The sequence below is a fragment of the Brienomyrus brachyistius genome, chromosome 1, assembly GCF_023856365.1.
Source record: "Brienomyrus brachyistius isolate T26 chromosome 1, BBRACH_0.4, whole genome shotgun sequence".
NCBI classification, from domain to species: domain Eukaryota; kingdom Metazoa; phylum Chordata; class Actinopteri; order Osteoglossiformes; family Mormyridae; genus Brienomyrus; species Brienomyrus brachyistius.
Window position 1 is genome coordinate 49,186,117 of NC_064533.1, and position 14,542 is coordinate 49,200,658.

General features: G+C 49.9%; 1 protein-coding gene across 2 annotated transcripts in view; it reads left to right on the forward strand.

Moving 5' to 3' along the window:
• The window catches only part of LOC125742963 (beta-1,3-galactosyltransferase 1-like), a 37,515-nt gene extending 23,594 nt beyond the window's left edge, over positions 1–13,921 (forward strand). For both annotated transcript variants that reach the window (XM_049015489.1, XM_049015497.1), the window contains exon 2: positions 10,762–13,921. In XM_049015489.1, coding sequence (XP_048871446.1) covers positions 11,033–12,016 — 984 coding nt within the window. In that variant the 5' untranslated portion in view covers positions 10,762–11,032 and the 3' untranslated portion in view covers positions 12,017–13,921. The remainder of the gene's footprint in view (positions 1–10,761) is intronic.
• Positions 13,922–14,542: the final 621 nt, after the last annotated feature.

Genomic DNA, 14,542 nt, shown 5'->3' on the forward strand with positions numbered 1-14,542 from the left:
GTAGCCTGGGGACTGCCTGTATTTGATGTGTTTATTCGAGTCACTGTCCAACAGGAGTGATGAGAGCGACCATCTGCCAGTGTGTTTAATCCCAGTGCGATGACATTGCTCTGCAGATCTAAAGCCCTACAGTTGCCCTGTGGAGATGCTGCAGAAAGTTGGAAGGTTCCGCTGAATGCCCCCCCCCCCCCCCCCCCCCCCCCCCCATAACAGTGTACTGATGTGATCCTCCCTAACTTGTGTCTTCAGTACTCCCACCTCTCAGCCTCCTGTGCCTGCCTCCGCTGCCCCCGAAAATCCCTGTCAGTCACACAAATTGTTATTGATTATGTAATTGAAGGCATGAATGCGGGCCTTTTTGTCATTGACTGGGAGTTTAATTCTGGCCTGGATTTAACAAAGAGTGACTCCATTGCACGTGGAGATGACGCCTGGAGGCGTGTTGCGTGAAAGGAAACTCGGGCACGAACCCAAACCTTTAATTCAGTTGCATGGCTTCTTCGCCTTTCTTTCGCTATTGTTGCTGCTGCTGCGGAGCTGAGCTACACATTGGCTGAATTAGCGCTGTGACACTACATGTCGATGGCACCTTCTGAATGGCATGTGAAGCCCGCCTCGCAGTGGCAGTGAGATCAAAGGGAAACAATATCCACCTCCGCACTGCATCCTTTTCCCATCGACTTAAACCTAATGTGAATTCCATTTGCTAAAATGTGCGAGTTTTTGCATAACGTTCTGACATCAACACCTACAGGCAACAGACATGTACCTGGGTGCAATATAAGACAGTAAAAGTGAATGGATGTTTCCAGAAACGTAACCTTGGGCGGTGGAACATTTTCGGTGTAAATAGCCAACGGGGGGGAAACTTTGATTTTGTGCGTTCCCACTTTCCAGTTGAATTTATGGTCCGTTAAGTTGGGTCTGATATTAGATCCAGGCACTTGACGTCCCGCTGTAATGAAATCTGAGATGAAAAAATGAGAGAAAATGCTTAAAGCAGATGAACTGTGAAGTGACAGCTGCAACTAACTGGGATTTGCAGCAATCAGCTAAGTGTGCAGAAGTGCTGGGAACGAACCTTTTCCATCTCCACTGCCTGTGCATTATCACGTACATTCAAGAAGAGAGGCTGACCTGTACCTTTAAGATTAGAATATATATAACCGTGTTGCATTGTGATGTCATCAATAAAATAATACACCCCCCTCAGCTCACAGACTGCCTCGTAAATGACTGTGAGTGACCGGCAACAGGCGAATGGTGCTCGATTCAGCACAGAGCATCTCGAATTGTGAAACATCCTGTCCAGCACTGATGAAAATACAGCAGAGTTAGCTGGTCCACAGAGGTAGAGGTTGATTAAATTACGAAACAAGTAACTTTAATATAAGTTATTGCTATAATTTTATTGTCATTTAAAAAACCTTATCTCTCACCTTTGGAAAAATTCACTATTGTAGTATTGTAAAATGTTTTATCTTCGTACTTTCTCATTTTTTTAGCCACCAGCTGCCATTGAAGTACAACCACCAAAGCTCCCAAATACTTTCAGGCCACGTTCTAGTGATTTAAATGCAGTCAAATAATCCAAGCAAAATGATTACTACAATTTCTCAGAGATGATGAGGTTACATTGGTTAAGGGCCAGAACTTATGTTTGCCAACATAAGTTGACTTAATTCATAGTCAGGCCTTCGCCCAGTTGCATCCAAAGCAAATTGTAGCACAGGGAATTTTTATGTTGTAAAAGACTTTTTTTTCCATGTGCTCCAGTTATGAATGTATCCTACTTGTTACGAATGTTTGGTTTATGCCACTTCACCTTTATGAAAGACTTACATTAAGCCCTGCTTTCACTAACTGAATGAAGTCCGAAGAGGATTTTTGCTTTTATGAAAAAAAGGAGAAGAGCTAAAATAACCTTTAGCATTTGTTTGTGAGCGAGCCAATCACAGACATATAGTCATGCATTCATGATATATATAGGCTATACCGTTTAGGTTCGTGCAAGTACCCTTTATGATGATCTCAACTAATTAACGACACATTTCTCAGAACGTAGCCGTCATTAAGCAACATGTGACTGTATTGTTTCTGGTAAGTGAGAATACGTTGTATAAGCATTACTTCTACTTTAGATAGGGTCTGAATTTATCATATCATTCCTGCTTTCACGATATGTTAGTGTTATTTAAAACTTTACGTGTTGTTTGCTATGATTGGTAGGTTAATTTTTTAGTCCGGGAATGCTAAAAAAAATATTTCCTGTATAGATTTACGGTAAATGTTTGTTCTCTTTCTGCCGTTTCGACTTCATAGGAAAGCTTCCAAGGTTCATAGGAAAGCTATTTCTGGATTGCGAGGTTATTATCATCCTCAAGCTACTTTGAAACAATGCTCATGTATTGTGAGACAGTCTTCAGGACTTTCTTCACGTTAATAATGAATTCTGGTAAACTTACAATTTAAACAGATCTAAGGTTAGCACATCTACAGTGGCTTTTCCTGAGAAGGACGGTGTACCATGAATCTAACATATGGATAGTCTTCTGCCTGAATATATGGATTTTGTATGAGTGTGCTTGTGTTTTTTAAGGACTGCATGAGCTCAAATCTGTTGCTGCTTGTGACCATAAGCCTTTATTTCAACAGCAAAGCTGCCCCTGGAAGCAGCATCCACTGAGGTTCTTGGTCATTGGCAGAAGGTTAGCAGCGGTCCTCCAATAAGTGGCATACCTTTCCTAGCATGTCCCCTGACCAATCCTGGGACAGAAAGCGGGGGCCACACATGGGCGGGGCATGAATGGGCGGGGCACGAATGGGGGACGTGGGCGGGGCATGAACAGGGGACGTGGTTGGGGCAGGAACAGGGGACATGGGCGGGGCATGAACGGGGGACATGGGCGGGGCATGAACGGGGGACGTGGGTGGGGCATGAACAGGGGACATGGGTGGGGCATGAACAGGGGACATGGATGGGGCATGAACAGGGGACATGGGTGGGGCATGAACGAGGGACATGGATGGGGCATGAAAGGGGGACATGGGTGGGGCATGAACGAGGGACATGGGCGGGGTATGAACGGGGGACATGGGTGGGGCATGAACGAGGGACATGGGCGGGGTATGAACGGGGGACATGGGTGGGGCATGAACGAGGGACATGGGCGGGGTATGAACGGGGGATGTGGGCGGGGCATGAATGGGGGACGTGGGCAGGGTATGAATGGGCAGCAGTTGACTACAGCTTAGCCTGCTACCTGCCTCTTAACATCCTTGCAGTCTACTGTCATGATAGATTGATATGATATTCAGGTGGAAAACCTTTAGGAACGACTCAATTGGGGAGAAAAAATGGGCTAAATAAATCATAGCTTTGTTTTATATTCCAGTCAACTTTCTTTTTTACGTTTTCTCTACAAATTTTCAGAATGCAAGACAACACCAAAATATCACCGTCAGTATCGCCTCTACGTTGCCTGATTTGCGCTAAGAGTTACCTGTGGAGGTTTATGGCTGCGTGAGAATGTACTTATGCAGGTATTGACAGATTTAGAGAGACTGAGACTGCAGTTATCAGGCCTGACTCTGCTTGCTACGCTTCTTCAACATCAGCAGCCAATCTGTCAAAATCGGAGCCACTCGGAGCATTGGCTGCCGCTCCAAGTACTCGCAACCACCACAGACAAAAAATATGGCTTTTCCCTTTCTGTTTATGTCACCTTTTTCTTACCAAGAACCACGTTCTACATTCTTCTGCACTCGTAATTGCGAGCCTCTTTTTGATCTTTTCTCTCCTGACAATATTTTCATACTCTGCCGAATCTTTTAACACAGGAGTATGTTGAACCTACATCATCTCATAGGTGCTATTGTTATGGAGAGGATCCAGATACGCTGAGCAAGGTGGAAAGTACGTCAACAATAATATCTATATAGCCAGAAATGTAAGCAACAAAACAGAAGCGAGACTGACCTGAACTACTAGGAGATCGTTTTCTTAACTACGACGCCACCTGCTGGCACTTTCTGCTACCTGCAGTGTAACTAAAGAGAAAAGTGATGTCCATGAAATATTTTACAAGTATGCTGACATTATAAGAACCATTTAAAAGGAAATGACAGCTAACATTAAAGACAAAACCAGCCATATAACTGCGATAACGCCGTCTAGTATGCAGTGCAAATAAAATATATTGTACCAAGAATAAATAAGTTAATACATTGCAAGAGGATTATTATGTGTATTATTCCTGCTCTGTTTACTGTAGGAAGTTCTGAACTGACAGATTCTATAAGCATTTAAAAGATATTCACGCTTTATGTTTCATTTTGCAGTTTAATGAGTGCAAAAAAAATGTTGAAATTTAAGAAAAATCATAACGGAGAATCATGGTCTTGATTCTAAGCAAAAGAATCTTGATTCAAATTTTTTCTGAATCGTACAGCCCTAATCCCAGGCAGCAATGGGCACTAGGCTTGGGTACCCACAGGAGGTGAGGCCAAACCCATATTTGTCTGTTGTCTGTATTTTAAGTATCGATCGATATTGCCTTCTGTGTTTATGTACTTAAGAGTCGTATCACATTCTGTCATTAAATCACGAGTCAGTTTTGTGGAGAATTTTTATGTGAAATGTCAATAGATTTAAGCACTTTGATTTTCAGGCCTCAGCCTCCCAAAATATAAAGGTTATATGCAACGTTCAGCCATTCAGTTGTCTCCTGTGTTTAAAGAGAACAAAACTATGTCACGATCGGGGTGCAGCGAGCGCGGCGATCGTGCGTGTAAGGAGCAATGAGCAGGCAGACAGGCGAATACGGGGCAAAACGGGAGTTTACTGGGGAAACAGGGACCAGGAAACAGCTCACGCTTACCAACATTAGGAAACACCAATGACGGACAACGCTAACAGGTAAGACCAGGACTTAAAACCAGACAAGACTAATCAAAGTAATCAGATACAGCGGGGTACAATCGGGGAAATACACGTGGGAAGGCAGGGGGCGTGGCACACACGAGGAGCGGACGAGCCGGGCATGACAGAGCCCCCCCCCAAAGGCGCGCTTCACCGGGCGCGCCCAGGAGGAGGCGACGAACGGGACGAGGGGACCAAGACCTGAAAAAACAAAACCCAAAACCAAGAACAAGAGACCGGGAATTAAACAGAGAGACAGAACAGGCACAAAGACAGGACCAGGGACAAAACCTGACAGAGGACGGGGAACACGGACCGACAGAGAAAGAGAGGGGACACAGAAGGAACCGGCGGGACACAAGGGCCAGGAGTGAACAGAGGGCACAGAGGAGGACGGGTAGCAAAGACAGGAGGAACACGAGGAGCAGAGACGGGCGGAACGAAGGGACGAGCAGAAAACGAAGGGACAGAGACAGGCGGGACAAAGGCAGGGGCATAGGGAGACAAGGAGGGGGAACAAAGGGGAGCCCGAGGGAGACCCAGCGGGCGACGGGCGGCAGCCGGAGGGGCCGCAGGCGGCCGGGAGGCCGGAGCCGGAGGGGGCCGAGGAGGGGCCGAGGAGGCAGGGCGAGGGACCCGCGGAGGGGCCAGGGAGGGAGCAGGAGGGAGCACCGGGGAAGGGGACGAGGGAGCTGGAGGGGCCCACGGCGAAGGCCCGGAGGAGGGGGGAGCTGCAGCAGGCGGCGACGTCCGGGGGAGGGCCGGAGGTAGAGGCCCCGCAGGCAACCGAGGAGCCGCCGTCGGGGAGCCCGCAGGCGACCGACCAGGCTCTGGAGAGGGGAGCGAGGCGGGGCGACGAAGCCTCGGAGGGGGACCCGCAGGCGACAGCCGACCCGGAGGGCCAGGACCCGTAGGCGCCAGCCGAGCCAGAGCGCAGGCGAGGGAGGGCGAGCCAGGGGGCAGGGCGGGCGGGACCCCAGCCCTGCGTCTGTGTCCCCTTCCCCTGCGGGACACAGACAGGCCGACCCTAGGTCTGGGTCGATGTCGCCGGGGCGAGGGACAAGGGGTTACAAGTTCTGTCCCCGAGGGGTCCCATTCCAGCTCCTCCACCTCCGAAGAGGGAGGAGCCAAGATGGAGTTGTCCGGGACCACCTCGGGGACTAGGACAGGGACTGGAGCTGCTGCAGGCGGAGGGGGCGCCTCTGGAGCTGCTGCAGGCAGAGGGGGCGCCTCTGGAGCTGCTGCAGGCGGAGGGGGCGCCTCTGGAGCTGCTGCAGGCGGAGGGGGCGCCTCTGGAGCTGCTGCAGGCGGAGGGGGCGCCACTGGAGCTGCTGCAGGCGGAGGGGGCGCCGGGACAGGAACACGGTCAGGCGGCCGGGGCATCAGCCCGGAAACTGCAGGACGCTGCAGAGGGGGTGCCGGCCCAGGCACTGCAAGCCGCCATCGTGGGGGCGTTCGCCCTGGAACTGCAGGTGACTGCAGTGGGGGCGCCTTGGAAGCGGCTGTAGCAGGCGGGGACAGAAGCGTCTCAGAAGCGGCTGCGGCGAGATCAGGAACTGGGGCGAGATCAGGAACTGGGGCGAGATCAGGAACTGGGGCGAGATCAGGAACTGGGGCGAGATCAGGAACTGGGGCTGCAGGCAATTGCTGTGGGGGCGCTCGCCCGGGAACTGCAGGGGACTGCAGCGGGGGCACCTCAGGAGCGGCTGCAGCAGGGCGGTCAGGGACAGGAGCGCAGTCAGGGACAGGAGCTGCAGCAGGCGGCTGCAGTGGGGGCGCCTGCCCGGGAGCTGCAGCAGGCGGCTGCAGTGGGGCGCGGTCAGGAACTGGAGCGCGGTCAGGAACTGGAGCGCGGTCAGGAACTGGAGCTGCAGGTTGCTGCAGTGGGGGCGCCTGCCCGGGAGCTGCAGCAGGTTGCTGCAGAGGGGGCGCCTGCCCGGGAGCTGCAGCAGGTTGCTGCAGAGGGGGCGCCTGCCCGGGAGCTGCAGCAGGCTGCTGCAGAGGGGGCGCCTGCCCGGGAGCTGCAGCAGGCTGCTGCAGAGGGGGCGCCTGCCCGGGAGCTGCAGGCTGCTGCAGAGGGGGCGCCGGCCCGGGAGCTGCAGGTGGCTGCAGTGGGGGCGCCGGCCCGGGAGCTGCAGGTGGCTGCAGTGGGGGCGCCGGGACAGGAGCGCGGTCAGGCTGCGGGGGCGCCGGGACAGGAGCGCGGTCAGGCTGCGGGGGCGCCGGGACAGGAGCGCGGTCAGGCTGCGGGGGGCGCCGGGACAGGAGCGCGGTCAGGAACTGGAGCGCGGTCAGGAACTGGAGCGCGGTCAGGAACAGGAGCTGGCTGCAGTGGGGGCGCCTACCCGGGAGCTGCAGGTGGCTGCAGTGGGGGCGCCGGCCCGGGAGCTGCAGGTGGCTGCAGTGGGGGGCGCCGGCCCGGGAGCTGCAAGAGGAATAGCAGCAGGTAGTGGGGGCTGCGCTGGTTGCGCAGGCGGCTGCTGCGCAGGCGGCGGCTGCCGCTCTGGAGCGGGATCCGCGGGCGGCGGCGGCCGCGCGAGCTGCACCGATGCGGGCGTCACTCGCAGAGGAAGCTGCGCTGTTCTCACGGGCAGTTGTGGAGACTGCCCCGGCAGCGGCAGAGTGCAGGGGGGCGGGTGCCGCGAGCCGTGCAGGCGGCGGCGGTCGCCCGGAAGCGGGGTCCGCCGGCTTAGGCGGTGGTCCTGGCGCGGAGTCCGCCGGTAACGGCGTTTGCTCCAAAGCAGGATCCGCGGGCAGAGGGGGCTGCTCCGGTTCAGGTTCCGGGGCCAGAGGCGGATGCTCCGGTGCGGGATCTTCCGGCTTCCGGAGCTGGAGAAGCCTCTGTAAACCCTCCGCGAGGGCTTCGAGGGCCGCCGGTTCAGAGGCGGGGTTAAAAGCCTCGAAGTCTCTCTGAAGCTGACGCAGAAGTTGTTCCACCTCTGAGTCCCTAGGAGTTGCGAAACTGTCCAACACCCTCCAATATAAGCCCTGGAGGGCGAAGAACTTGTGTGCCAGCCACTCTCTGCCTTCCGACAGAGATGAGGGGAGCGTCTTAGGGGCGTTGGCCTCCACTGGCGGGACTGGTAAGTCCAGCGAGGGAGAGACGATCCCTGCCCCCTGTGAAAAGCGGAGCATACGCGGGATTGGGTCTCTAATCGCTCGCCGTCCTCCCCAATTCTGCAGCCTCTCGGGTCGGAAAGTATACCGCTCGAGAGGTGGCGGCTGGCAGGGGGACAAGGGCTCGAGGTCCGGGAACGGAACTTGCCTCTGCGTCTCGTCCTCGTTATCCCAGAGTCGGGCCAGGACACGGGCTCCAAAATGAAGCGGTTCCGACACTGGGCTAGGGACGAGCTCCTCCCTCTCGCTCTCGAAAGGGAGACTGGAGCCAGAGAGCGAGCAGGACCCCAGACAGATGGATTCCTCGGGGGTCTTCTGCTTCCCCTGCTTCCTCTTCTTTTTGAGGTCCGTCATTCTGTCACGATCGGGGTGCAGCGAGCGCGGCGATCGTGCGTGTAAGGAGCAATGAGCAGGCAGACAGGCGAATACGGGGCAAAACGGGAGTTTACTGGGGAAACAGGGACCAGGAAACAGCTCACGCTTACCAACATTAGGAAACACCAATGACGGACAACGCTAACAGGTAAGACCAGGACTTAAAACCAGACAAGACTAATCAAAGTAATCAGATACAGCGGGGTACAATCAGGGAAATACACGTGGGAAGGCAGGGGGCGTGGCACACACGAGGAGCGGACGAGCCGGGCATGACAAACTACATATTGTGATATATTTTATTTTAAAAAACTGTTATGTTTTGAATGCATTAAAATACATTTCTAAATGGTGATTTTTATTGAAACTAATTATTTGTTTAATTAAACAAAAAATTACAGATAAAATATATTTATCATCTGCGATGGGCTGGACCCCCCATCCTGGGTTGTTCCCTGCCTCGTGCCCATTGCTTCAGGGATAGGCTCCGGACCCCCTGCGACCCAGTAGGATAAGCGGTTTGGAAAATGGATGGATGGATGGATGATTGGATAGATAAATTTATCATAAAATGCACTCAAATTTCAGGTGTAACAATACTTAGTTTTATATTTTACTGAACACATTAAAAACAAGGAAGAGCCTGAGTATTTCTCCTAGTTCAGTAAAAGCTATGAATATTTCAGCTGGCCTGATACATGTACTAATTCACTCTTATTAACAGTATAAATAGTCACAAGGTCTTCTGGTATCACATTGAGTATGTCATCCCAAATTTATACTCCCACGCTAACTTCTGCCTGGTTTAGTACTCTTTATTCTGCTACACCAAGGGCTAAGGTAACAAGAAGTCACGGGTTACTGTGGGAAAATGAGGCTAGATTCTTCAGGCTGTTTGTAACACGTATCTAAGCCTTAACTCCCAGGAGCACATGACATCTGCTGGACGTAGGACAGAGATGCTGAAATAAGAACTCGAATTGTGAAGGCCCATGTTCCACCAGCAGAACGTCAGAAACATACTGCCTTTTCAGGAGGTGAAAGGTGCATTATCTCCATTACTGTTGCTTTACCTTGTCATGGAAGTTCTGGATTTTAGCAGAAGAGTGGCCTATTAGGGAAGGATTCTATATGCAGATGATGCAGCAGAGGGGCGGGGGGGGGGGGGGGGGGGGGCAGATTAGACATGCTCAGTGTAGCAAAAGACACTCTGGCACAAAAAGGGCCACACTTCAGCCGCACGTCCCGTCAGACGTGTGTCACACCTGGGTGCTTCCGAATATTTTTTTTTTTCCCCCCGTTCCTTTACAGCTGCCTGGATTCCGGCGGGCATTCCGACACATTCCTCCAGGAGGACGCTTTAGCGACATTTCTCGCCGCGTCCCTGAATTTTCACACATCAGCCCTCTCTGAAAGCATGAGCCTGAAGGTCGCTCGCTGCACGTGGCAGGCAGGAACGAGCGGCCGCTCTCGCCGTCCTTTGCGGCGCGGCCGAACACGAAGCAGGGACACGTTTGTAACACCCCACTGCAGTTAGGAAAACAGCAGCACTAACAGAACTTAATGAATATGTCACACCTTGTAGGGCGTTTATTATATATCCAGAGACATGCTTCTGCTCTTCAATAAACAAGAAAAATATCATATTCCAGTTACTTGCACCTTGCTGTACCCTTATGTAATACATAAATGTTCATATTTTCAAACGTGGTTTGGAGACTCAGTCATGTCATGAGAGCTCAGGGTTCAATATGGGCAACATAAGCAGGGGCTGTAGTCAGTGTAGCCTAGTAACTCTGTAGTATCTCTAGCGATTGACAAGCGTCTGAGTAATGCTATATACATATTTGGATTCTTATAAAGGAAAGAAAAGCAAGAAAGGTCCTGGAAGACAAAAGCAATTAATTTACCTCATTAATCTGAAAAATGAACCTCATTTCATTGTTCCCTATTTTTGGTTTGGTTTTCGCTCTCCGTCTCACTCTTATCTCCTCTCTCTCCCCTTTTCCACTTTCCCCCTCTCTTATATACTCCAATTTGATTATAAAACTGCGATGCTCTGCAGACAGAAAGCTTTGAAAACATCCCGGCTAAATAGTCCACAATCTTCAGGCTGTAATAAAATATTCATGGCAGCTGTATTGCTGGTCCTACAGCTGGAAGCTCTTCAACAGCCGTTTCACCTTCAGATCAAAAATGGAGCGCAGCGAGAAAATGTTTTTCATTTATTCATTCGAAGGGCTGAGGGATACGTGAAAAATGCATAAGACAACGTAAACTCACTGATCGTGTGAGCATTGCTTGATGGTAACGGGCTCTCATCCTCTTTTACTGTTTTTTTGTTCCAGATTTAATGGGAGGGAAGGACATGTCACAAAGACGGACCGGAAAAGTGGCAGAAGTTCGAAGGCGGCCAGGCGTTAAATGACCAGGAGGGAACAGGAATGCCTATCTTCATTAAACCAGTTCCATTAATTGCCCATAGAGTGTCCGGTTAATAAAAATTAATGTCAAGTGTCAAAGCGATGCAGCGTATTGCTGCCTTGCTGGAAATAAATTTGCTAATGGAAAAAAATCTGGTTAATATTCGATGCACTAGACACAAGTAAATGCAGCATAATGCCTTCAAAGGTCTCTTGCTTATATGTTCTGACAGTCATTTGCTGGGCAAGTGCTCTCTGGTACTTAAGTATATCGCGGCCGTCAACCTCCTACGTTGGGCAGTTCTCCATACCCATACGAAAGACAGTGAAGCACAAGAATATCACCATCAGCAACATCCGCACCCGCCCCCTGAACCCGCACGCTTTCGAATTCGTCATCAACGAGCCGAAGAAGTGCGAGACTGACCCACCGTTCCTCGTCATCCTCATCAGCACAACACACAAGGAGTTTGACGCCCGGCAAGCCATCCGAGAGACCTGGGGGGACGAAGGCAGCCTGAGCGACATCCGAATCATCACACTATTCCTGCTGGGCAGGAACACGGATGCCGTCCTCAACCAGATGGTGGAACAGGAGAGCCAGATCTTCCACGACATCGTGGTGGAGGACTTCATCGACTCCTACCACAACCTTACCCTCAAGACTCTCATGGGCATGCGGTGGGTTGCCACCTACTGTCCCAAGGCCAAATACGTCATGAAGGCCGACAGTGACATCTTTGTCAACATGGACAACCTGATCTACAAGCTCCTAAAGCCCAACACCAAGCCCAGGAGAAGGTACTTCACTGGTTACGTCATCAATGGCGGCCCCATTCGGGACACACGGAGCAAATGGTACATGCCCAGGGACCTGTACCCCGACAGCAAGTACCCCCCTTTTTGCTCGGGCACGGGATACGTGTTTTCGGCCGACGTTGCTGACCTTATCTACAAGACGTCTCTCCACACGCGGCTCCTACACCTGGAGGACGTCTACGTGGGGCTGTGCCTGCGCAAATTAGGCATCCACCCCTTCCAGAACAGCGGCTTCAACCATTGGAAGATGGCCTACAGCCTTTGTAGGTACCGCCGGGTCGTCACAGTGCACCAGATCTCCCCTGATGAAATGCACAGGGTCTGGAATGACATGTCCAGCAAGAAGCACCTCAGATGTTAACAGTGTGTAAAGACCAGACAAACCCTCGTCCTGTGTTTCTCTGAAGTGTGTTGTTAAACCCCAGAATCAGACGACTGAACAATGCTTCATCTGATGACAGCTTCATGCCTGGACACCTGCTGTTGCCTACGAAAATCGTGCCTCGGCAGTTAATGAGTACATACGGCTTAGTCCCCACATGTTCTCGCTTAATCAACTGTGACAGTGAAATTGTGTTTTACAGCTTGTCTGGAAACAGTTGGGAGTTAAAAACAACTATCACGATAGAGCACATTTCCATGATTTTCACAATGAAATGCTTGAAATTTGCTATTACCACATGCAAATTTACCAAATTGGTCTTTTTGTTTTCTTTTTTACAAGCAAGCAGAGCCTAATCTATGTAAAACACATAGGAGCAAGGCCCACAGCCTGCACATAGTCTACAGTTATGTTCCTCGGTGCTACTGTGTACTGTACCTGAGCTTTGGGAAGAAAATGACTGATATTACTTAGCATCTAATTAACTACCATTTAAGTATACTGGTATACCTAGATCAAACACTAGGGTAAAGGGTAAGGTCAAGGGAAACGATCGTTCCTTGGGGCACTGATCCCAGCTGAAAGCTGATTGGCCCCCAGTTACTCACTGATTCAAAACCTATTTATCCAAAGCGACTTAGGGTAGAGGGAGAGGTCATAGTTTATGTGTATACCCTAGGATATGAACCCACGATCTTTATGTTGTTGGTGTGTTGCTCTGCTTGTTCAGCCACAGGTGCCTGTATCATTGTCTAATGCAGTGTTTCCCAACCCAGTCCTCGGGGAACCCTGGACAGTCCATGTTTTTGCTCCCTCCCAGCTCCCAGCCAATCAGGAACACTGAATACCTGGTACAGGTACACTGGGAGCTGAGAGGAAGCAAAAACGTGGACTGTCCGGGGTTCCTGGATTGGGAAACACTGGTCTAATTATAAGGTTGGTCCCTCTGTATGAATTATGCCAACTTTTATGCCCACTACCTTAGAAAATCATAGAATTGCCCCTGTTCCTTGTCCTCTGGGTTTGCTCTGAGTGTTCCGGTTTCCTACTGCATTACAATCTCCAAAACTGTCCATAGTATATGATTGTGTATGATCAAATCACTAAATGTCTAATTCCGTGTGCCTCCTTGCCTTGTGTCGTGTGTTTCCTGGGACAGCCTCCCAGTTCACCACAACCATGTCCCAGCTAAGCAGTATGAGTACGGATGGGTGGAAGGATCACAAAGAGTTTCACTGGAATCACTTTCGATTACATACAAGCATGGCAATCATCACCATTCTAGGTTGAGAATTCTGGCAGCAGAGACATGGTTTACATAAAAGGTTCTGGGTTGTTTTTCTTATTAGTGAAAATTGTTTTTTTTGTGGGAAAAAAAGAAAAAAAAAACTAAACATGACCTATTTTGCATTTTAGATGTAATGCTTTATTATTAAAATTATTTTCCTACTTTCAGTATGTGAGTGGAGACATGATTCTTGCTTTCAGATGTATTACTATGTATGTACAGAGCTTAACAACTGAACATCGGTATGTATTAATGGGCACATGTTTTAAATTGCATAGGTAAAACATTGTAACAATTTACATTCTTAAGTGAATGTATTATCCATGTGTATTTTGGCGTATTGGTCTGTACTCAAGCACTGCTTCGGCAATTATTGCAAATGGTTATATTTTCTATGACTTGAAACAAGTTAAAATGGCTCCGATATCATGGAGGCAGACTTCATTTTCAGCATATCCTTTTTTTATTCTCTAGTATTATAAGCTGTTGTGCTATTTTACTGTGAAGGCATAGATTTAAAAAGAAACTATCCAAAATTGGATTATTGTACTGTACAGTATGTCATTTTTTTACATAAAAATATACATACTTGAGAATTATTTGTTTGTTTTTTTCCTATTTTAATATTCTCTCATAGGTGATATGTGTGTAGCATCGACCCTAATGGTGAGATAAATATTGCTGCCAAAACGTGTCACTTGGCTACTTTTAAAGCCTTTAGCTTATGTGCTGGTTACTGGGGTTGCCAAATTGTGCTTCCACCCAGCTGTAGATCTTGACATGGCCTAGAGGTGGCGCTTGTATTGTGTGAGGAGTATACCAGCGTGCCGTATGAAGCCTGCTACGTCTAGTATGATTCTCTAAGTAACCTCGACCATGACCTGAGTTTCACTGCATCTCTGCAATGAGATGGGAACCATATTTCTGGGAAATACTTACACTTGTAACATCTGGGCAGCCTCCAATGCGACTTCATCAAAAGGAGGAATTTTTAATTACGAATCCTTGTTCGATTTTGAGTTGACAGGCGTATTTGTGGACAAGCCTTCCCCATAAAGCCCTAAGCGGCTTGTGGTGCTTTGAAGACAGAGACACAGTAATGTCATCGTACATTTCATACGCCACTCATTTTGGTTTAAAATAATACATGAATTACTACATATAACATGCACAACAGGTCATAGGAAAAACCCCCCCCAGTGGTCTCCCAAATCTTG